This window comes from Ichthyophthirius multifiliis, assembly GCF_000220395.1.
Source record: "Ichthyophthirius multifiliis unplaced genomic scaffold scaff_1120509251253, whole genome shotgun sequence".
NCBI lineage: Eukaryota > Ciliophora > Oligohymenophorea > Hymenostomatida > Ichthyophthirius > Ichthyophthirius multifiliis.
Genome location: NW_004086054.1, coordinates 7,233 through 29,424, shown reverse-complemented (window position 1 = coordinate 29,424; position 22,192 = coordinate 7,233). Strand labels below are relative to the sequence as shown.

General features: G+C 14.9%; 7 protein-coding genes across 7 annotated transcripts, besides 24 other annotated features; 4 read left to right on the top strand and 3 right to left on the bottom strand. All coding sequences in view use genetic code 6, as the record gives it.

Annotated features, from left to right (window-relative positions):
* Nucleotides 1-276: 276 nt before the first annotated feature.
* On the top strand, nucleotides 277-1,974 carry IMG5_169860 (pwwp domain protein; the record flags this gene model as incomplete). Its single annotated transcript, XM_004029911.1, has 7 exons — nucleotides 277-306; nucleotides 432-470; nucleotides 718-791; nucleotides 992-1,105; nucleotides 1,168-1,223; nucleotides 1,295-1,437; nucleotides 1,515-1,974. Coding segments are annotated over 7 exons (831 nt in total), but the record flags the coding sequence as incomplete, so codon positions are not given.
* Nucleotides 898-961: a microsatellite.
* A 601-nt stretch (nucleotides 1,975-2,575) lies between the features above and the next one.
* Nucleotides 2,576-2,611: a microsatellite.
* Nucleotides 2,612-3,240: 629 nt separating this feature from the next.
* Nucleotides 3,241-4,130, bottom strand: IMG5_169850 (Ras family protein, putative; the record flags this gene model as incomplete). Its single annotated transcript, XM_004029910.1, has 2 exons — nucleotides 3,241-3,256; nucleotides 3,619-4,130. 2 exons carry the CDS (start codon nucleotides 4,128-4,130, stop codon nucleotides 3,241-3,243), a joined length of 528 nt encoding a protein of 175 aa, XP_004029958.1.
* A 128-nt stretch (nucleotides 4,131-4,258) lies between these two features.
* IMG5_169840 (protein kinase domain protein) lies at nucleotides 4,259-6,242 on the bottom strand (the record flags this gene model as incomplete). The annotated part of the gene is made up of 2 exons (XM_004029909.1): nucleotides 4,259-5,717; nucleotides 5,764-6,242. 2 exons carry the CDS (start codon nucleotides 6,240-6,242, stop codon nucleotides 4,259-4,261), a joined length of 1,938 nt encoding a protein of 645 aa, XP_004029957.1.
* Nucleotides 4,369-4,407: a microsatellite.
* A 1,277-nt stretch (nucleotides 6,243-7,519) lies between the features above and the next one.
* On the bottom strand, nucleotides 7,520-8,646 carry IMG5_169830 (small-conductance calcium-activated potassium channel protein, putative; the record flags this gene model as incomplete). The annotated part of the gene is made up of 4 exons (XM_004029908.1): nucleotides 7,520-7,597; nucleotides 7,870-7,963; nucleotides 8,058-8,399; nucleotides 8,441-8,646. 4 exons carry the CDS (start codon nucleotides 8,644-8,646, stop codon nucleotides 7,520-7,522), a joined length of 720 nt encoding a protein of 239 aa, XP_004029956.1.
* Nucleotides 8,647-10,126: 1,480 nt separating this feature from the next.
* Nucleotides 10,127-10,158: a microsatellite.
* Nucleotides 10,159-10,634: 476 nt separating this feature from the next.
* Nucleotides 10,635-10,700: a microsatellite.
* Nucleotides 10,658-10,712: a microsatellite.
* A 2,036-nt stretch (nucleotides 10,713-12,748) lies between these two features.
* Nucleotides 12,749-12,812: a microsatellite.
* Nucleotides 12,813-13,165: 353 nt separating this feature from the next.
* Nucleotides 13,166-13,196: a microsatellite.
* A 47-nt stretch (nucleotides 13,197-13,243) lies between these two features.
* On the top strand, nucleotides 13,244-14,168 carry IMG5_169820 (hypothetical protein; the record flags this gene model as incomplete). The annotated part of the gene is made up of 4 exons (XM_004029907.1): nucleotides 13,244-13,250; nucleotides 13,488-13,523; nucleotides 13,898-13,940; nucleotides 14,018-14,168. 4 exons carry the CDS (start codon nucleotides 13,244-13,246, stop codon nucleotides 14,166-14,168), a joined length of 237 nt encoding a protein of 78 aa, XP_004029955.1.
* Nucleotides 14,169-16,805: 2,637 nt separating this feature from the next.
* Nucleotides 16,806-19,708, top strand: IMG5_169810 (snare associated golgi, putative; the record flags this gene model as incomplete). The annotated part of the gene is made up of 6 exons (XM_004029906.1): nucleotides 16,806-16,845; nucleotides 17,560-17,620; nucleotides 18,189-18,272; nucleotides 18,323-18,445; nucleotides 18,522-18,615; nucleotides 19,691-19,708. The coding sequence occupies 6 exons, from the start codon at nucleotides 16,806-16,808 to the stop codon at nucleotides 19,706-19,708; spliced, it is 420 nt and encodes a 139-aa protein (XP_004029954.1).
* Nucleotides 18,022-18,059: a microsatellite.
* Nucleotides 19,036-19,072: a microsatellite.
* A 446-nt stretch (nucleotides 19,709-20,154) lies between the features above and the next one.
* Nucleotides 20,155-20,220: a microsatellite.
* Nucleotides 20,156-20,218: a microsatellite.
* Nucleotides 20,169-20,220: a microsatellite.
* Nucleotides 20,171-20,220: a microsatellite.
* Nucleotides 20,178-20,219: a microsatellite.
* A 166-nt stretch (nucleotides 20,221-20,386) lies between the features above and the next one.
* Nucleotides 20,387-20,432: a microsatellite.
* Nucleotides 20,387-20,437: a microsatellite.
* Nucleotides 20,438-20,482: 45 nt separating this feature from the next.
* Nucleotides 20,483-20,615: a microsatellite.
* Nucleotides 20,569-20,615: a microsatellite.
* A 406-nt stretch (nucleotides 20,616-21,021) lies between these two features.
* IMG5_169800 (NADH dehydrogenase, putative) lies at nucleotides 21,022-21,512 on the top strand (the record flags this gene model as incomplete). The annotated part of the gene is made up of 4 exons (XM_004029905.1): nucleotides 21,022-21,110; nucleotides 21,164-21,250; nucleotides 21,345-21,400; nucleotides 21,454-21,512. The coding sequence occupies 4 exons, from the start codon at nucleotides 21,022-21,024 to the stop codon at nucleotides 21,510-21,512; spliced, it is 291 nt and encodes a 96-aa protein (XP_004029953.1).
* Nucleotides 21,411-21,447: a microsatellite.
* A 455-nt stretch (nucleotides 21,513-21,967) lies between the features above and the next one.
* Nucleotides 21,968-22,016: a microsatellite.
* Nucleotides 22,004-22,053: a microsatellite.
* A 37-nt stretch (nucleotides 22,054-22,090) lies between these two features.
* Nucleotides 22,091-22,179: a microsatellite.
* Nucleotides 22,115-22,168: a microsatellite.
* Nucleotides 22,180-22,192: the final 13 nt, after the last annotated feature.

Genomic DNA, 22,192 nt, shown 5'->3' with positions numbered 1-22,192 from the left:
AAATTTATTGAATAATATTTTAAAACTAGTTAATTTTTATTTTAACTTAAATAGATTTTTCATATTTAAATTTTATTTTTTTATATATTTTTTCCAAATTTAATTATGTTTAAAATAAAAATAAAAAAACAAAAATCAAAAAAAATTAAATATATTATATATAAAAAATATATTTAAATATAATTATATATACATATTTTAGTGTTTTATTGTTTTGATATTTTTTAAAAAAATTTAAGTTATTACTATTAATGGACTTACATTAATGTAAAATCTTTACAAGCTTATGGTTTTAGAATAAAACAGGTTAACTTTAATTATTAAAATAATTATATAATTATAAATATTCCATTATATATAATAAAATATATACAAATATCATATTCGTTTTATTTTTTATGATTCTAAAAATACTCTTTAAAAATAAATAGATTAATTAATAATTGAAGTACAAATTGATATAAATATAGGTAATATAATATAATATGACTATAATTTTTATATTAAATATCAGAAAATATATAAATTTTTTATTTATTAATGAATAAATAAAATCATTTTTACATATATTGTTAATATAATTTTAATTGATAATTATTTTAAAATATTAATATAAATTAATTAATTATTTAATATATATAATTTTAAATTAAAATATGTGTATGTTATTTTTTTTTTTTTTAATATGTTTAATATTTAAATAATTTTTTTATTTAGTTCTGAATTTGTAGTTTCTTATGAAAAAAAAAAAATATAAAAATCAAAGATTTAATTAAATGAAATAAAATAATGTAAATTAAAAAAAACAAAAATAATATTAGGGGTGGGAAAAAAAATAATTAAAAATACAAATAATTATTGTAAAATTTAATTTCTAGTTAAGCATAAAAAAACATAATATATATATATATATATATATATATATATATATATATATATATATATAATATAATATATATATTAAAATAAAAATTAAGAATTCAAAATAAAGGAGAAAAAAATATAAATAATTACAAATAAAAATAAAATGAGTTCATAAAAAGCAATTAAAAAAAATTAAGTTGTATGGGCTAAATTAAAAGGTTATCCTTGGTGGCCATCATTTGTAATTTTTTATAATAAATATATTTAATTTCTTATATATTTTTTAAATAATAATAATATAAGGTATAATTTGTTGGAAAATAGGAAATAATTGTTAATTTTTTAGGCGAGAATTCACAGTATTAATTTTATTAATACAATAAAACATGAATATATTTGATACAATCTTTTTATAAATAAATAAAAATAGTGCAACTCTCAAATTTGATTAAGTATAAGACTTCAAGCAATATTATAATTAAAATGTTAAAGGTATGAATATTAAAAATAAAAAACTGATAAATGCAATATATGCTGGATAACGTATAATAGAAGGCAAATCAACTTTTGAATGTAAAAATAATATTAAAGAATAATTTATTCTTTTAGAAAATTATTTTTTTATATTTATTAAAATTTTTTCTTTATAGAAGAGCAAAAGAATGTGATAGACAAAAATAATAACTAGGTATTTTTTTTATTATTTAGCAATAAACATTAAAAAATTTTAAATAGAATAAAAAAGATATTGATAATCTTACTGAATTAATTGTTGAGGATATCAATTTGTATTCTTCTTTTAATTAAACAAGTTCTATAATAATTGAAGATATTCAAAATTAAGAAAAAAGCAATAAAAAGCAAACTTAAAAAAATTAAATTAAAAAATCTAAATATTTAAATAACTTAAAAGTTGGATAAAAAACATACAGCAAATTTTAAAATAAAAATTAAAGCAAAAAAAATTACAAAAAAAATAAAATAGAACTTCAAATATTAAATGAAGATTTAAACATTTCTAACTTGAATATAATTTAAAGCATTGAAAATAATTCTTAAAATCTTTAAAATCGAAAATTTAATAATTAAAAATCTTTTGAATATCCAAAACCTCGAAAATAATAAAATAATAATGAAATCGATGATAAAAAACATTAAGAGATTGAAATTAATAATCTAGGATTATTAAAAAATAGGCTAAATTAAATATAAGAATAAATAGAATAATAAAAAATTGAAAACGATAGATTACAGGAACTAGAGTATATTTGTGAAAAATTGGATTTAAAAACTATTGAATGTATTGACTTATTTAATTTTACTATAGGAAAGTCTTTTCATAATATATATAATTATATAAATAATTTAAAAGAAGTAATTATTATTTATTTTATTTTAAATAAATTTAATTTTTTTTATTGAAATTTTAATTAATAGAATAATGGACTTTAAAATTTAAAAGAAAAACTGTATTTAGTAATATAAAATATAAAATAAAAAATTATTTTAGAAACATTAGGAGATATTAATGAATTTTAAAAATAAGAATAAATATTAAGTAAAATATATATAGATAAAAATTTATTTATAAAATAAAAAAAAAGATAATAATATTTTAGATAATATTTAATACGAAGAAATAAGTTAAAATTCTTTAATATCAATGAATTTAAAAGATATTTAAAAATTAGAAGATATTAATGACAATAGGTTAATAGAAAAAGAATAAATTAATGAAAAAAAATAATAAGATTAATAATTAAGAAAAAAAATTTGTTAAAAAATTTGCGAATTTTTATAAAAAAACTATTAATAAGAAAAAAAATAATCATAAGAGTTGTGTCTTTATATAGAAAAAAAAATAAAAGCTCTTGATTAGGATATTGGAAAAGATTATTAAAAATATGCCAAAGGAATTCTATATTTATTAAAAGTATTTAAAAAATTATAATAATATTTTACATTTTTTTTATAAAAAAGTATAATTAGATAGATATAACATAAATTGAAAATATTAACTAAGAATAAATAGTATAGTAAATAAATTTATTTTACGAAAATTAATAAAACTAAGTCAATAAATAGTTATGAATAATTATTAAAAGAATTAAATTTTTATATTTAAATATATAAATAACTTATATATAATAAAATATTTTATTCTCATAACTTTTAATTTCTAATCTTTTTTAGAAAATTCGATTTTATACATTAAATATATACTTTTTATAAATATATAATTATTTTGTTTAATTAATTTTTAAAAATATTAAAAATCAGAAATCTAGTTAAATGTTATTAAATATTATATTTTTTTAAAAATGATGCATAATATTATTTTTAATATATAATTTGTAATATTTTAAAGCATTATATTCAAATGTAATCCGCACTTTTTTAAAAAAATAATTAAACTAAAATTAATGTTTTAAATAAAAAGTTAATAATTTTATTATTTATAAGTCGTTTAGTTTTTACTTTTAAAAATATACAATAATATATTAAAAGAATATTTATATAATTTTAAATAATTTTTGTGTGTAATAATATATAAATTAATTTATATTAATTATTTTTATAATTAAATATGTAAAACAAAACAAAAAAATTTAAATAAAAAATATTTTATTTTATTTTCAACAACATCCTCCTTTCTAATTTTATTCCATATTTATTTTATTTAAATTAAAATCTGATTTATTATTATTTTATTTTTATAGTTAACCTTATGCTTATGTTTAATTTTTTTGTTACTTCGCTATAAGATTCCTTGTCAAAGTTAAAAAAGCAAGTTATACTGTGTCTGAAGTTTTAGCGGAGGCTTCGAAAAATTCCATATTTTTATTTTTAGCATATTCTTTTGCTTTTTCATTGGAAACTTAAGCATTAAGATCTATTTTATTACCTATTAATAAAACTTCAACATTTTTTTCAGCATAAGATTCCACTTCACTTATCCAAAATTTATCAATATCATCAAAAGAACTCTAATTTGTAACATCATATACAATAACTATTCCATCCGCTCCTTTATAATATGCAGAAGTTATTGTCCTAAATCTTTCTTGACCAGCAGTATCCCATATTTATAATTTGACTTGCTTTTAATCTATATTTAAAGTCCTGAAACGAAAATCGACGCCAATTGTTGTCAAGTAATTTTCATTAAATTAATCGTCACTAAATCTTAGCAATAATGATGATTTTCCAACACCACTATTTCCTATTATTACTAGCTTGAATAAATAATCGTAATCTTTTATCATTTTTTTAATTTTAATTTGAAATATTATTATTTTATAATTCTTTTTTTAGTTAATATTTTTATAGATTATACTTGTATTATATATTATTTATTAATATTTATTGTTTCTATTTTTTAATAAAAACTCAATCAAAAAAATTAAAAAATTCGAGAAAAAATTGATGGATAATGGTATTTTGTTGATTGAGTTTTTGTAAAATAAATAGAAGTTAAAAAAAAATATATATAAATTATTAATTTTTATATGTATTTTTTAATTTATATGTATGTATTTTAATATATTTAATCTTAAATATAGTTTATTTAATTTAAAAAAAAAATCATTATTAATTATTTTGTAAAGTATTAAAATTAATTTCCTGTTTTTTTAATTCGAAATAGTTTTTATATTTATATATATCTTTCTTAAGCCATTTTTTAATTAAATTAATAAATTAATTGCGATTAATCTTAAAAAAAATATAATTTAAATGTTTTAAAAAATTGTATAAAAATAATAATATAATAATAGAATAGAATAATATACCTCTAAACTTTAATTTGAGTTACATTTCTAAAGTATAAAATCCCATTATCTTTAAGAAACAGTATTCTAAATTAATTTTTCTAAGCAAACTTTAGTTATAAATACTTAATTATTCTTAAAAAAATTATAAATATAAAAAAAGAACTTACAAAAAATACATCATCAAAATATTCGAATACTTTCTCAAATATGTCTTCTTATTATAAAATAGTTTATTTATTAGCACAATTAACTGAAAATTAAGAAGAGCTTAAGCTTTCTTTAAATTATATTGAATTTTCAATTTTTTATTAATTATTACTAAATGCTTTAAAATAAACATATTTTAAATCATTTTTAGATAATATCCCATCCTTATTGCAATCTAGTTCTTGAAAATATTACATTAAAGCTTTTCTTTATTTATAAGGTAAAAAATGCACACATATAATATTAAGAATAGCGTTTTTTAACTAATTTTTAAAAGAAAAAATAGTTAAATTTTATAATAAATTTTCATTAAGAACATTTTATTTAATTTTAAGTCTAATCCAATCTTACTATAAAGCTTCTTAGGAACTAATTCTTTAACAAGGATTTATTTATAACATTTAGAGGATTAATTTTTTTGCATTTTCGCTAATATTATCAAGTTTACTTTTATATTTAAAATCTTCAATACTTTATAAAATTTCATCTCTAGTATCTCCTTAAAAAGGATTAAATCCAACTAGCATTGTAAATAGAATAATCCCAAGAGACCAAACATCACATTTTTCATCATAATTATTTTCTTTAAGAACTTCAGGAGCTTAGTAGTTTAAAGTTCTTGATTTTTATTTAATTTTTTCGTTTTGTTAAGTTTTTATTGAATAACCAAAGTCTATTACTTTTAAAGTATTATTTTTTATATTTTTGCTTTAAAATATTATATTCTCAGGCTTTAAATCACAATGTAATATATTTAATGAATGACAATATGATATTGCACTTAGCACTTATCGCATATATTCACTTGCTTACTATTCATTGAATTATTTTAAATTAACTATTCGATTAAAAAGGTCACCTCCTTCTAAATGTCTTTTTATTTTTTATAAATATGTCTATTTAATTTTTTAATTTTTACTCGATAATTAAATAATGATGTTATTAATCCTAATAGTGCTCGAGTATTTTTACTACATTTGGATGATCTATTTCTTTCATTATTTCTATCTCTTAAAGTATTTTTATTTATTCTTTTATTGATAATTGACATTTACCTATCGTTTTTAATGCGCGTTTTATTTTTGTTGTTTTATGAATTACTACGCATACTGTGCCAAAACCGCCTTAACCTAAATATTTACCGATTTTATATTAAGAAAATAAATCTTTTTATGAGTATTTAATTTGATTTTAATTTAAATATCCTATCTCTAATGAATTTGGATTTTAAAATAAGTCCTTTTCCTTTTTAATTTATTTTATCTCAAGTTTTTTTTTTTTACTTCTAGTATATAATTGGAATCTTTAATGTTCAAATTCAAAGGAATTTAATTCTTATTATAAGCTGATTTATTTGATTTTTATGAAAAAGATGATATCGTTAAATAATCTAAACATTATTAACCATTTTCAATTGTTTAGGTTTCTTCAAATGATTTGCAACACCCCATATTTTTATTTTTAATTTCAAGAAAAAAAAATATATATGTATTTTGTATTTTTTTACTATAATTTAAAAAAATTAATTTTTAAAATATATATTTATTATTATTATTTTCTTTTATTCTGTTTTACAGTTGTTATAAATGTTTATTTTTATTATTTAAATCCAAAAATATTTAGATGTTAAACATACCAAGGTTTAACTTTAACAGCAGAAAATCAAACTTAGATAGTTAAATTTAAAAATTAAATAGATAGAAATTATTATATGATTTGCTTATTTTATTTTTTTAAAAAACTGAGTCAAAATAAATAAAGGTATAGGGTTTTTATTTTTTTATTTATTAATAATTTATTTTTAATTTTAAATAAAATTACAAAAAAAATAGACAAAATATTTATTTAAAATTTAAGAATATATCTAAATAAAATTTTTATTAAATAATATGAATATTAATATTTATAAAATAAAAAACTTAATAATATAAAATAAAGAAGTAAACATAAAAGAACTATTAGAAGATAAATAGATTTTATTTTTCTATAAAATTATAGAAAAAAATTAATATAGAATCTGAATTTTTAAAAAGTTTAAAAATCATGATAAAAAATAATTTTTTTTATATTATTTATTAAATAAATCCAAAGTATGAAAAGTTAATTATTTTATTTAATTAAAAATTAAAAATATAATATAATAATAATTAATGCAAAAAGACCTTAAAAAATAATAGTTTTAATTATAAATTAATACAAAAAATACATATTTTTTTTTTAGAAACCTTACTCTATATTAATGTACATTATAATCAAAATATATATAAATAATTTTACAAATTATAAATGATTTATTAATTTAATAGTATTCGTCTAAAATTTTTTCTATATTATTTTACATTAGACAATGAAGTTCTTGAAAAATAACAACATATAAGATACAAAAATTTTAAAACCCTGAATAATGGAACTCTAATTTAAAATTAAGAAACCATATAAAATAAATAAAAATAAAAAATAGAATATTTATAGAGAAAAAATAATAAAAAATATATAAATAAAGTATTATTAATTATTGTTTTCTTTATTTGTTTAATTACTTAAATAATTAATTTATATTTTAGGTTATTAAATTTATAAAGATTTTAATATATGAAAAATTTAAGTAATTAATATTTAATATATTTATTATATTGTCAAATCCATTTTTATTATTTATATTAAAAATCATATTTTCATTTAGGCAGTATTTCACTAATTATTTTGTAAGATTTAACTTAAGAAATTTTTTTCTATACTTTTTATAGATCCAACTACATTTTATGAATTTTTTTATTATAAATTTGTATTTGTTATTGATTTATCTCTTTTTTTAACACTATATTAAATTTTAACTTTTTATTAATATTAACTTATGTCTTTTTAATCTGCTTTTAAATGCCTCATTAATTATAAGTTTAAGTCTAAATATGCATTTTATTTAGAATTTAAAGATTAAAAATAATCTCTCATATAATTAAATTATCTTCCCTTGATTTAAAAAATTAAATAATAAATGAAAAAAAGTTAATTTAAAATAAAAAACCATTTCTTCAGTTAAATTTTCATCAGTCATGTCTCTATATTATCTCTAAGCAATTTTTAATTAATGCAAATAAAATCTAAGTTTAATTTAAAATCTAATAAAAAAATTTAAAAAAGCTATATAAGCTAATATGAAAGAAAAAAAATATAATTAAAAATAAAAAGTTAAAAAATACATAAAATGTATACTGTTTTTTAAAATCTTTAGTAAGTTATTATTTTCTATTTAATAAATACGTTTTTATAGTTGAAGTTAAAACAAAAGCGGCATATTATTTCATTTCATTTTTTATTTATAGTCTTTAAACAACAACAATAGCTTTGTTTTCTAAATTTGATGTTTCTAAAGTATTATTAAGAGTAATAACCATCATAGATACAATAAAGACACCCCACATACAAACAAAGAAAATCACAAATCTTCCTAAGTGAGTTTGAGCAAAATAGTCTCCATATCCAACAGTAGTCATAGTAATAATAATATTCCACATAGAGTTAAGCATATTATGGAATAATTAATTATCTTTATCTCTAAAAATAAAAATGATATATATAAATTAAAAAAAAAAAACCTTTATAAAGGAGATTCACATATTCTAATAGCAAATCCAAAATAAAAAACAGAAATAGACATAGCAGAAAATACCAGAGTATAAGGATTTATTTTCAAAATACATTTAATTACAAATAAAAGGTTGGCTTCACTCGCATACATATTACAAACTCTTTAAGTTCTATTATTATACCAAACAGACATAATAATTAATGTCCTTATCATAAGTAAACTCTCAAAAGCATAAATAAAGTTAAAATTTCATTTGCATGATAATACATTTATAGATCTCCTGAAGCTTCATTGTCAAAGTATAATCTTTATTTCCACAACCAGGGCATTGGATGTATTAATGTTATGATTAATTCTAATAATAATGGCTTTAAATATCCAGCTGATATTATATTTTATCGCAATCCTATTATTTTTCGTGTTTTTAACCATTCTAATTTGGCTTAATATCTAAAAATTGTTAATATTAACATAACTTTTTTTTTGTTATATTTTAAATATATTTTTCGAAATTTTTTTGTTTTTTTTACTATAATGTTAATATTGTTGTCATCCATAACATTGTTAAAGCTATTAATTCTTCTCTTTCATCGAATTCTAAATCATATTCTATAACTGCTATTATTACAGAACTAAATGAAAACACAGAAACGGCTTAATCTATTAATAAATATCTCGAAAAAAGAGCTTTTGTTTTTAAACCATCTTCTAAACCTCCTATGGCATCGAATTCTGAATCAATTATTTATAGTACTTCTTGGGACTTTTCTTATTGCGAATTATTTTCTTTTTTTTCTATTAATTCTTATGCTTAATTAGTGTCTAATCTATTTGTTAAATCAGTCTCAAGCCTTTTTATTTAATCAGTTTCTGTTTTGTTTCTTTCTTATTAGTCAGATTCTAATTATATTGCCAGATTGGATTTTTAATAATTATTTTTTCCTTCATGATCTTCGTTTTATTATTAATTAAATAATTAGTTTATGTGATTTTACTCAATTTAATGTTTATGGATTATATTCTTAGACACTGAAAGTCGTTTTTTTATTTCTTTTGTAAAATTATTTTAAATATCCATATTTATATTTTTATTAACAAAATAACAGTTAAAATTTTATTATATTTGTTTTTTTGATTATATATATTTAAAATATTGTATTTATTTTGGTTAGATTAATTATTTTGTAGTCAATAGTCAATATTTAAATAATAAAATGGTTATTTTATTATTTTTTAAATAATATTATTAATTATTATTTATCAAAATATATATTTTTTAAAAAAAAATATTTAAAATTATTATTCATTTAAACGTTTTATATATTTAATTTTAAGTAATATATATATTAATTATTTTTATATAATAATATCTTATATTTTAAATATTTTATTAATATATAAACATAAATTATTATTGTTTTAATATATTTTTTCTGATTTATAAAATAAATAATTTTATATATTAAATAGATATATTATTTTAAAGAAAAATCAAATCATTTATCTCAAAATATCATAAGCATCTTTCCAAAAAATAACATTGCACTTTAGTTAGTTGTTTTTTAATTAAAAATTTTTTACTTTTTTTTCTAAAGCAAATCCTTCTCTTATAAAAGCAGTAGAATTCTAATCTTTTAATTTCAAAATAGGACAAAAGTCATTTTCTCCATCTCCAAAATAGTGTATATTTTTAAATTTATTATTCTAATTATATTATTCTATTATCTTTCCTTTACAAATATTTGGGGTTAAAACACAATTTTAACATTAATGATTTGAAGTAAAAGGAGTTACAACTAACTAATCATTCAAGACACAGCAAGTATTTGTAAACACTTATGCAAAATAATCAGTTAAATTATTTATTTCTAATATCCAATTAATAAAATTGCTATTTGAATCGCTACATATTATAATTTCACCATTTTTTTCTTTTATTTTTTTAAATAAATCTAACATTCCTGGTACTAATTGACTTTTTTCGATTTACTCTTTTATTTTTAAACTAGGTATATTATGATCTTTTTTTAAGCACTCTAATGTTAAATTCATAAATTATGTCCATTAGCCAACCTTATATTATTATTTTAGATTTTAAGGAAGTGTTTATTATGGGAATAAATTATATATAAAAGTATCACTATTGACATTTATTATTGTATGATCAAAATCAAAAACATATAAATCAATTTATTGTTACATTTTTTTTTTATTATATAATTCAATTTTTTTTTTTTTTTTTTTAATATTTTGATTTACTTTTTTTTAATATTTTTTTTATTTAGTTTCTTATATGAAAGTGTTATATGATTCAAAAAATATAATTTGATTTATAGAAATATGTGTGAATACTTGTATTTATTTTTAATTTAATTTTTTTATATTTTAATAATATATATTTAAGTATTTATCAATAATTTAGTAGAAGGATAATAAAATTAAATGAAAATTTTAATTTATTTTAATATTTTTTTAATAAAATATTAATTATTATTACTCATTTTTAAAAATAATTTAATCTATTATAATTTTCAATAAATTTTAAAAGTAAAAATTAAAACATTAAGTTTAAATAAATATAAAATTGTAAACACTACATTTATATTTTTTATTTAATTTTTAATTTAAATATTACAAAATACATATTTTAAATAGAACGTAAAATTAATAATTTAAATGGTAACTCATTAGAAAAACAATATATTATAAGTTAATAAATAACCTTATTAATGTCATATAAATAATTAATATAATAACCGATTATAATCGAATATAATATAATTAAATTAGTTATAGTTAATTAATAATTAAAATAAGATTAATATATAAATAATTTTTTAGATACTATTACAAAAATTAATATATTTTTAATCTTTTTATAAACTACATTTTTATATAAATTAGTAAGTTTAATTTTTTTATTAATAATTATGCTTTAAATAAATCAAATTAAAATGTTTCTCTTTAAATAACAAATAAGTAAACAAAATATAATATTTATGTGTATTTTATTTCAAAAATTCAAAATAAAAACATAGGTTTGATTATATATCATAATTCTTTAGATATTATATAGATAAAAAAGCTTAATATTGTATAGATTTAATTAATTTAGTTATTTATATTTATTTACTCATTTTATAAATAAATATTTTTATAAAATGTTTATTATTTTTTTTATTGAGCTTTAAATATAAAATATTATATATTGACATTCTGAAGAAGTATTTTTATTTGTTTTTTAATTTATATTTGTAAAATAATTTAAGGAATATAAGATAAATTTAATGAAACTAAATTATTTTTTGTAATGAATAAAATAAATATTTTTTAGTAAAAGGTAAAATATTATGTGGATTACTTTTATAATATTAGGTATTTCTAAGAATACATATTACTTAATTATCGGAATTGGAGAATCATTTAAATAGAAAGATGCAATTATGATGTACATATATATGATTGAAATTAATAATTAAAAATAAAAAAACCAAAAATAAATGTAATTTCGTTTAATTTTATGTAACGAGTATTCAATGTCTTAATTTTATTTATTATTTAAAGAACCCTTTTATATATTCTTATATCAAAATAGAAATATAAGTGATTTTTTTAAAAATACTTTTTTATAAAATAGATATTAATAGAATAGTTAGAAATAAGGTCTAGAAAATTCGACTATAAATAATTAAATAAGAAATAAATTTAATTTTATTTATAATTATAATTAGGATATTAATAATTAAAAAAAGTTTTAAAATTTTAATGATTATTAAAATAAGGATATAATCATATCTTTATAAAAAATATTTTCATTTTAATATAAAAAATAAAATTTGTATCACTAAATATCTAATTTAGCTTTTAATCTCTTATATTAAAATTATAAATTTTAAAGAATGGAAAAAAGAACATATAGAAGCAAAATCTAAGTTTATAATTTTGAATAACCATACTATACAACATATCAACATATAAAAATTAAATCTTTCTTAATAAAAATAAAATAGCATAATAATAAAATAATATCTAAAATAAATTTTGTTTTAATTTTATATTTAATTAAGGATATTTTTTGTTATTAAATATTTAAATAATTAGAGTAAAAATAAAATTAATAAAAACTATAAAATTATAATTGTTCATTAATAAAAATTAATCTAAAAAAAAAAAAAAAAAAAATTATAATAAATCTAAAAAAAAAAAAAAAAAAAATGTTATATAAAATAAGTTTATTATAATAATATTAGAATTAATAATATTTAATTATTTTTTATAACAAATTTGATATTTATCATATTTACCATAAGTTTTTTTAAAATAAAAACATTTTTAAAATCAATAAAAATAAAAAATTATAAATATAATTAAAATTAAAATTAAAGAAAAATAAATTTTATTAAATAAAGTAAAAAAGACTTTACTATGAAAAGTTAGTATTCTATCTCTTGTAATTAATCTTTTGATAGTAATTTTCATGATAGACATTTAAGTTTAGAATATAATATTTCAGATACTGAGTCAGATAATAATAACTAAAATTTACAAAAAAGTGCATTTTTTAAAAGAATAAAGACAATAGCTATTGGTGAGGACTATTAAAATGAATAAAAAGCTAAATAATTTGTTTTAAACCAAAACTTTATCAAAAGAAGATAAGCAGTATTTCATGTACCTGAATATATATTTTAAGCAAATGAAATATCTTTGAAAAATTAAGATCATGCTAATGTAAAAATAAAAATAAAAATAAAAATAAAAATTAAGTTTATATATTTTTTTTTCTTAAAAGGCAGTAATTTAGATTTTAATGTAAAGTAAATATAAAACAAAGAAAGAAATAGAAGTTTTATATAAAGTCATTGAGAGTTTAAGTTTTTTTCAATAAAGAAAAGATTTATTATAAATTAATACTATTTCTAAAAATTTATTTTAGTCACTTAAACTTTAATTTTGTTAAAAAAATGAAATATTATTTAATTTTGGTATATTGATATTTTTTATATAAAATTTTTATTTAATATTTTAATATTTTTATTTTTTAATAAAAAAAGGTGATTAAGGACACCTTTATTATATAGTATTAAAAGGTTTAATTATTATATTTAAATTTTAGTTATTTATTTGTTTTTTATTTAAAAAAAAAATATTTATAATTTAAAAGGATCTTTTTATTGTCTAGTTTAAGATTTAGAAATTAAAAAATTGAATGCTTAATAAATTATTTAAAAGCAAGAAGCAAGACCAAAATCAACTACTTAAGTGTTTTTTTTTAAATTGTACTAATAATAAAAAACATATATATTCTATTTACAAATATCTAGATTAGTTTCAGATAATCGAAACGCAAACAAAAAAATACATTTATCGATAGACTTTAGTTAAAATCCTACATTTTCCCAATAATAACAAGCTTTAAAAAGTGTACTTCCAACAATGAATTTAATTAGTATATATTAATAAGGTGATTCTTTTGGAGAAATAGCTCTGCTAACCAATTAAACAAGGTATTTTTTAATCTTTTTTATTTTATTAAAATAAAAAATTATTCTTAAGTCTTTTTTATTTTATAAAATAAAAAAAGAACTGCTACCCTTATATGCAGATAGGATTCGTACTTAATGACTTTAAGTAAATAAGCATTTGAAGGTATAATGGGAAAATATAATGAATATGTAACAAAGGACCGTTTGATATTTTTATAATAATTTAATTTTTTTAAGTAAGGAAAGTGATTCTTAATTATTGTCAATTCTTCATTTTATGAAAATTTAGAAATTCTCTATAGGAGTTATTTTTATATTATATATTATTATTATTTTTTTGTAATTTTTTAAAATACTGTACTAACAAATAAAAAAAAGCCAGAAAAAATGGATAATTATAACCTTTTTTTTTTTATTGGAGTTTTAAAAATAAAATTAAAACAAAAAATATGAATAAGTATATGTATATTACTTGTTCATTGTTTTTTATTTTTTAAAACTCAATCAAAAGATAAAAAAGACTATTATTAATTTTTTCTTGTTTTTTTTGTTGTTTTTAAAAAAATTACAAAAAAAATTAATAAATAATATGAAAAAATACTAAAAAACCTACAATTTTTTATGTTTGCATTTGTTTTAATAGATTTTTTTAAAAATAATTTAATTTGATTATACAATTGCATATTTATTATTTTATTTTTTGATTTGAACCAAAATCAATAAAAAAACATATTAAAAAAATTAAGCATAAAATCATGTTGGTTTCTTCATATATTTTACTAAAAAATAATAATAATAATAAAATAGAATAATTTATATTTAGAAAATGAATATTCTGAAAAACTGTATTTGATAAAATAAGGAGAAGTTGAAATATCAAAAATATATAATTTAGATAAAATAATTGAATAAGAAAATATATTTGAATTAAAAAATCGTAATAAAATTAAAGACTCAAGAATATATAAGTTAAATAAAAGTTAATAAAATAAAGATTTACTAGATGGTTAATTTAAGCTAAGCATAGTTATTTTAACTAAAAATAGTTTTTTTGGTGAAGAAGAAATTCTTTTAGAAAATTCAAAAAGATAATATAATGCCAAAATAATATCATAAGAAGCTGAAATATTTATGATAGATAAAAAAGTATATTTCAAAAATTATAATTTTTAATTTATAATTAATATTTTGATAAAAAAAGATATTTATAGATAATCTTCATATATTTAAAACTTATGAATAGTTTAAGTTAGACTTTGAACATAAACATATATTTAATTAAAATAAAATAAAAGAATAATTATAAATAGCAATATAAAACCGTAAAACCTAAATTAAATAGAGAATGTATGATTTTTAATGTAAAAAGCAACTATAGGAATATAATTTCTCAGAAGTTAATAAATAAAAAATAGAAAATAGACATTCCCATATCAAGTTTTAAATCGAAAAAAATAATCAAAATTAAGAAAAACTAATTGAATTAAATGCAGTTAGTTTAGATTTAAAAAATATAAAATCTAATTTGATTAAAATATATAAAAATCCATAATAAAAAAGTGATTTTTCAATTCAATAAAACCTTAAAAAGATTACTGAATAAAGGCTTTAGCATATGCATTTTACTTTCTAAAATTAAAATAATAATGCTTTAAAGGTAAAATAATAAAAAAAAAAATCTGAAACCTGTATTCTGGATTAAAAATACTTTAATTTAACAGATACTACCTAAAATATTATTTAATTCGAAAAATAAGTTAAAGAATATAATTCATTTTCACACCCAAGAAAATAGAATTCGAATTAAAAAAATTTTTAAAAAATTGATTAGAAATAATTATTGTTTAAATAAATTACTAAATAGTAATCATTTTTTAATAATTTTTCGAATAAATAATCACATATTTTGGTTTAAGATTAATAAAATTGCTTCATGTCTATATAAAAAGATATATCAAATGATAATATAATTTAATGTTAACCTTATAAGAATATTTCAAGCAAAATACCATTACCATATATAGAAAATAAATATAAGAATATGAATTGTCTTAAAAATTACCATAAAGAAACTTTACATAATAAAAAAATTATTGATATTAAAAACAAATTTTTAAAAATCCACTAAAATGCGCCTTTAAAATAATTAGTTTTAAGTTAAAAACCTGATGATACTTTATAAATTTAAAATATTTGTGGCTAAATTAAATTTATATCTTGAAAAAAAAAAAAAAAATTAATAATTAATTTATTAATAACTCTGTCTGTAATAAGAAATATATAATTATATTAATTTATTTTATTTTATAGTTTTGCATTTACATTTACTTCTAATTTAAATCATTAATTTATGGCTTTTATTTATAATCTTAATATAATTTATGTTAAATTTCATTTATTTTTTTAAATAATTAAATAAATATATAACTTTTCTTTAATTTCATTTTGCTTTTTTTATTTATTATATTTAATCTTTTAATTTTGTTAATTCTTTTTTGAGGTTTTCATTTTCTTTCTATAATTTGTGATTTATCTCCTATTATTACAAAAAAAATTTTGATCCAAATTATTCTTTTACAATTCTAAAAAAAAAAATAGTATATATATATAATATTTTTTTATATAAATGAAATTACAGCATAGGATCTTTTGGGCATTTTTAATCGTAAATTTAAACAAATATATCTGTAAATTTATCAGTAATTTTATTTTTTTCTAAGTATTTATTAAATTCGTTTTGTCTTACTTATCCTTTCTTTAATTTTTAAAAAATTAAAAAAATATAATGATATTATTTACATTTTCCATTATTATTATTTTAACTTATAAGTAAAATAAAAATTAAAAATAAAATTAATATATAATATAATTAGTCTAAAATAATTAATGATTAAAAATTTAATTGGTCACATATAAAACATTTTAAGTAAATATAAAAAAATAAATAATTAAATTTTATACTAATAAAAAGATAATAAATTATTTTTAAAAATATTGATAAAACTTTTTTTTAAGTTTAATAATTAAAAATATATTATGTTTATAAATTTAATTATACATAATGTAGATAATATTAATTTTTCTTCAAAAGTTTAATTTTTTTTATTTTTTAATTATATATTTTCTAAATCATTGTAATATTTATTTTCTTAAATGCATATTCATTTATTTATTTACTTACAATTTATTAAATTTTAAAATATTATTTTTTAACAGCTTTTTTTTTAATTTTTATAGAATTTTTTTTAAAAACACACTATCTATAAAAAAATGTAAAACAAAAGGATTTCGTCATTTTTTTATATATTTTTTTCAAAAAAAATACAAAATAAACCACATTAAACAGTAATAATAGCAATACTTACTATCTTAATCAGCATTATCTATAAGACTTAGTTTTTTAATATTTATTAACATATAATGGTTATTAGATTTTTAATACATAATCTAAATATTTATCAATCAGTTATTTTAAATTATTTGTATTTAAACACACTTCAATTTTAATTTAATAAAGTTTATATATATAATTTTATTATAAAAGAAATAAATAATACTCTATTAATTGTTATTATCATTCTATAATCGATTTTATTTATAATTTATTGTTAATTTATATTTGAATATAAATATTAAAAAGTAATTATAATCCTTACAGTATTTAATAATTTAATCTTGCAAATTGTTGAAAAAATGGTATTGTGCTTATTTTTTATATAAATGAATAAAATAACTTTTAGAAATTTATCTATAATATGTATTTAAAAAGATAATTAAGCTAATATGAATATTCGTCTTTTTGTAATTTTTTATAGCTTTTTCTATACTTTCGTAATTATTGTAGTGTGTGTTTTCATATTTAGTTAAATTCTTCATTACTTTCATTTTATATTTCTATTATTTAACTTCCTTCGTCATTATTTTACAATTTAGTTTGATTATTAATCACGAATTTTATTAAATTTTAATTAAATTTAAATAATCTTCTAAATTTTATCTATTTATATTTTTAAATTTTTTATTTACTTAACATATTTAGAAATTTATTTTTAATTTAATTAACATTTTAATAAGTTCTTTATGAAATAACAATGAAGAAATTATTAAAATTTCAAGTTAAAATTAAAATATCAAATTAAATAAGCTAAATAAAACTTAATATCGATTATATAATTGATTTACTTATTTTAAAAATATTTATTTTTAAACTATTTTTTATAATATAAAATAACCTAAAAAAATGAAATAATAAACAATTAAAAAATATAGTTGGAAATTTATTCCTGTTATTTTCCTGGCATGGTTAGGAATTCAAATAGGAGTTCTTTTTTATTTAAATTCTGTTATTCCAGAGTTAATATTAAATTTATTTAAATAACATAAAAAAAAAACAATATAAAAAGATTTAAAAATGTAGGATTTCCTACGTCTTTTGAAAAAGCATAAATATTTTCAAAAATAATGTCAAGCAATTTAGATTAGAATTACTATATTTTACTCTTATTCGTCGCTTCAAATTTTTTATTGTAAACGACAAATATAATTATTTTTTAAATAATGCTATTCTTTAAAAAAAAAAAAAAAAACGATAAACAAAAAAAGCTTATAGACATGGTGTATTCCTGGAACATTTGTTTTTAATTTATTAGGAGGAGCATTATTTGGGATATAAGTTGGTTTTCCTGTTTGTCTAGCAGTATTTAATAAATATATATAATGAGTATTAATATATAATATTTAAATTAAAATAATTATATAAAAAGTGCAATACATTAGGAGCATTTATTTGTTTTAATATTTCTAAATACTTTGCCGGGGAAATAATTGAAAAGAAACTTTAAAACATCTAAATATGATAAGATAAAAAGTAGAAGAACATAAAAAAGATCTTTTCTTTTATATGCTTTCAACAAGATTTTTTCCAGGATCTCCTAATTGGGCAATGAATATAAGTTTCCCTCATTTATAAATTCCTCCTCATTATTTTATTGGAAGTATTGCTATAGGATTAATTTCTTGGAATTTTTTAACCTGCGAAGCAGGATAAATTATTAGCACTTTCAAATCTAAGGATGAAATATTTAAACCATAAACATATTATATGGTTATTTAAATTAAAAAAAATTAAAAAAAAAATTAAAAATAAAAGTTAATGGGAATTGCTTTTGTTGCTCTTCTTCCTCCTTTCTTAAGATTTTTAACAAAAAAACATAAAAAAGATTGATATATTAATTTAAGAAAATATTAAAAGATTTATTATATATAAATATAATAATATTAAAATAATAAATATTTATATAGAATTTCATTAAAAATAAAATTATTATTTATTGAATACTTATTTTATTATATAATAAATTATATAGACTATTTTATGTTAAAAGTTAAAATAGAATGATAAATATATATTTTTTTAAGACATAAATTCAATATAAGTCTTAAAAGATTAATATATATTATTTGTATAAAAACAAAAACATTAATAATGAATTTATTAGAAACTGGACGTTTTTAAAGATAAAATATAAAATAAATCAAAGTTAAAAATTAAATGAACTAAAAAAACATTAATTATATAAAAAATTTAAACTCTTCATCAAGTATAAACACAAGAAATCAAAAATAAAGTGAATTAATCAATTAATTCGAATTTACATTTTAAAATAATGATTTAAAGTTTCCTATTATAAATATGAATATAATTCCTACTAAGAAGTAAAATAATTATTAGATATTAATTTTTATATTGAAATATAATTTTTTAAAAATAGGAAATTGGTGAAAAGTGAATCCAAAGTAGATAAAAACTATTTATATTAATATACTGAAAAAATAGTCGAAAAAAAAAAAACAATATTTATATAAATCAATTTAATGATAATGAAGATATATCATTAGTTAATTAATAATAATAAGAAATTAAGAAAATAAAATAAGGAAGAAACTTCTTATAAAGACTTCCTTAAATAAAAATATTAAATAAACTGTTTTAAGATAAAAAATAAGCAAATAATAGTTTTCCAAATTAAGACATAAATTATTAAAAAAGTTGATATAAACTTAAATTAAAAACTAAAAATTTAATTAAAAATCTATATATTAAAAAGATAATTATTGTTAATAAATACAAATAAAAAATAATTAATATATAAATATATAATTATATATATAATTAAAAAAATATTTTTTATATTTATATATATATATACTCATAAAAAAAAAGAGGGCGGTAATTTCAAATTAAAATATAAAAAAAGCAAATAAAAATGAAAAAAAAATAAAAATAAAAAGAAAAAAAAATTTTCTTTTATAAATTTGTATTTATATAAAATGTAATTCATTAGATTAAAAATAGAAAAATATACAGCTATTATAATAAATAAAAAATTATAAAATTGTAGAAATGTAATGTAAATAATAAAAAAAAAAGAAGAAAAAATAAAAATAATTAGAAATGTAAAATTAATAAAAATATGTATAAAAAAAAAAAAAAATATATCAAAAAAAAAAAAAAAAATTTTAAATAATTATAATTTCAATATTAGATTAAAAAATAAAAATAAATATATATATATATAGATATATAAATATAAATGAAATAAATATATTAATAAATTAATATAATAATATATTAATATATTATTAATATATATATATAAATATATACATTTATTTATATATATATACATATATATAATTTTATTTTAAATTAAAATTGGTCATGTTTATTTAATAATTTATAATTATAAAAATTCTTTTTTTTTAATTTTTTAATACTATCAATTAGGCAAATAAAATCTATTTTTTTATTATGCAATATATTTTTTTAAATCTATATCTTTTTATAAAAATTTTTTATTTTAAACATATATATTTATATTTTAATTTTTAATATTTAAATAATTTAGTTATACATAAATATATAATAATTTAGTTTTTTTTTGCTTATATCTATTATCTTCAAAAAGAATTTATTTTTTATATTTCTTCTAATTTTTTCAATATTGTTTATTATAATATTTGCATTATAAATAAATTTTAATATAATTTTATCAAGTTTTTTTCTAAGTAAAAAATAATTTTAATAATTATAAAAAAATAAATGAGTGCTTGGTAAAAGTTATTGTCTTCTAATTTAAGAGAATTAAGATTTGTTTTTTGTTAAAATTCATAAAGATCAGAAGGGGTTAGGTAATAATTATTAAGTGCATATCATATATTTTAAAATAATATAAATTAAATAGAAATTATGTTCATCATAATTATTGGAATTTAAAAAATAGCAACCCTAATTTCCCTATTATTATAAGAGAATGTGAAGAATCTGATCCGTATGTAATTGCAAGATATTGTAATTAAATATAAAAAAAAATTAAATATTTTAAAACTAATTCTAATATTTATTTAAATATTTATTATTATAAGAATATGGAATCGAAAAAAAGCATTAGTTGCTAATAATTCTGAATCTGAAATTGAAAGTATATTTAATTTATTTATTTAATATTATTTTATTTATTTATTATTAAATAAGGTGTAATTAAAAATTTAGTTGAAATATCTTAAAAAGTTAATAAAGAAATGCAAAAATGAAAAAAATAAAAATAAAATATTATTTTGATTTTATTTAAATATTATTATTATTATAAAATAAAATATCATAATAATATAGAAAAAATAATAGTATTACTCATTTAAATAAATACTATTTTAAATTTAAAAAATCAAATTTGTTCTATAAAGCAATAAAATATATTTATTTATATATTTAATGTACAATTTTTTTTTTTTAAACAAAAAAAATTAATAGAATTGGTGTAATATAAATATTATTAAAGTTTTAATTTAATTTAATTAATAGTATATAATAACTATATAAATATTTTAAATACATTTATTATGCTTTTAAAATATTAAATAAAATCAGATAAAATAATTAACCAAATGTAAATCAATTTATTATTATTCATCTAACTAAATTAAATGCAAATTTTATTTTATCTAATTTTATTAATCAACTATTTATTAAAAAAAATAAAGAAAATTAGATAAATAAATAAATAAATAAATAAATAAATAAATAAATATATATAAATATATATATATATATATATATTATATTTATATATATATAATTTTACTAAAATCTTATTTTTTATAATACTTCTATCTTATTAATTTTTTTTTTATTATTTTTTAATTATATTTTATTTTTATATTTAATTTGTTCTTATTTTATATTTTATTATTTATTTTTTTAATCTATTCATTTT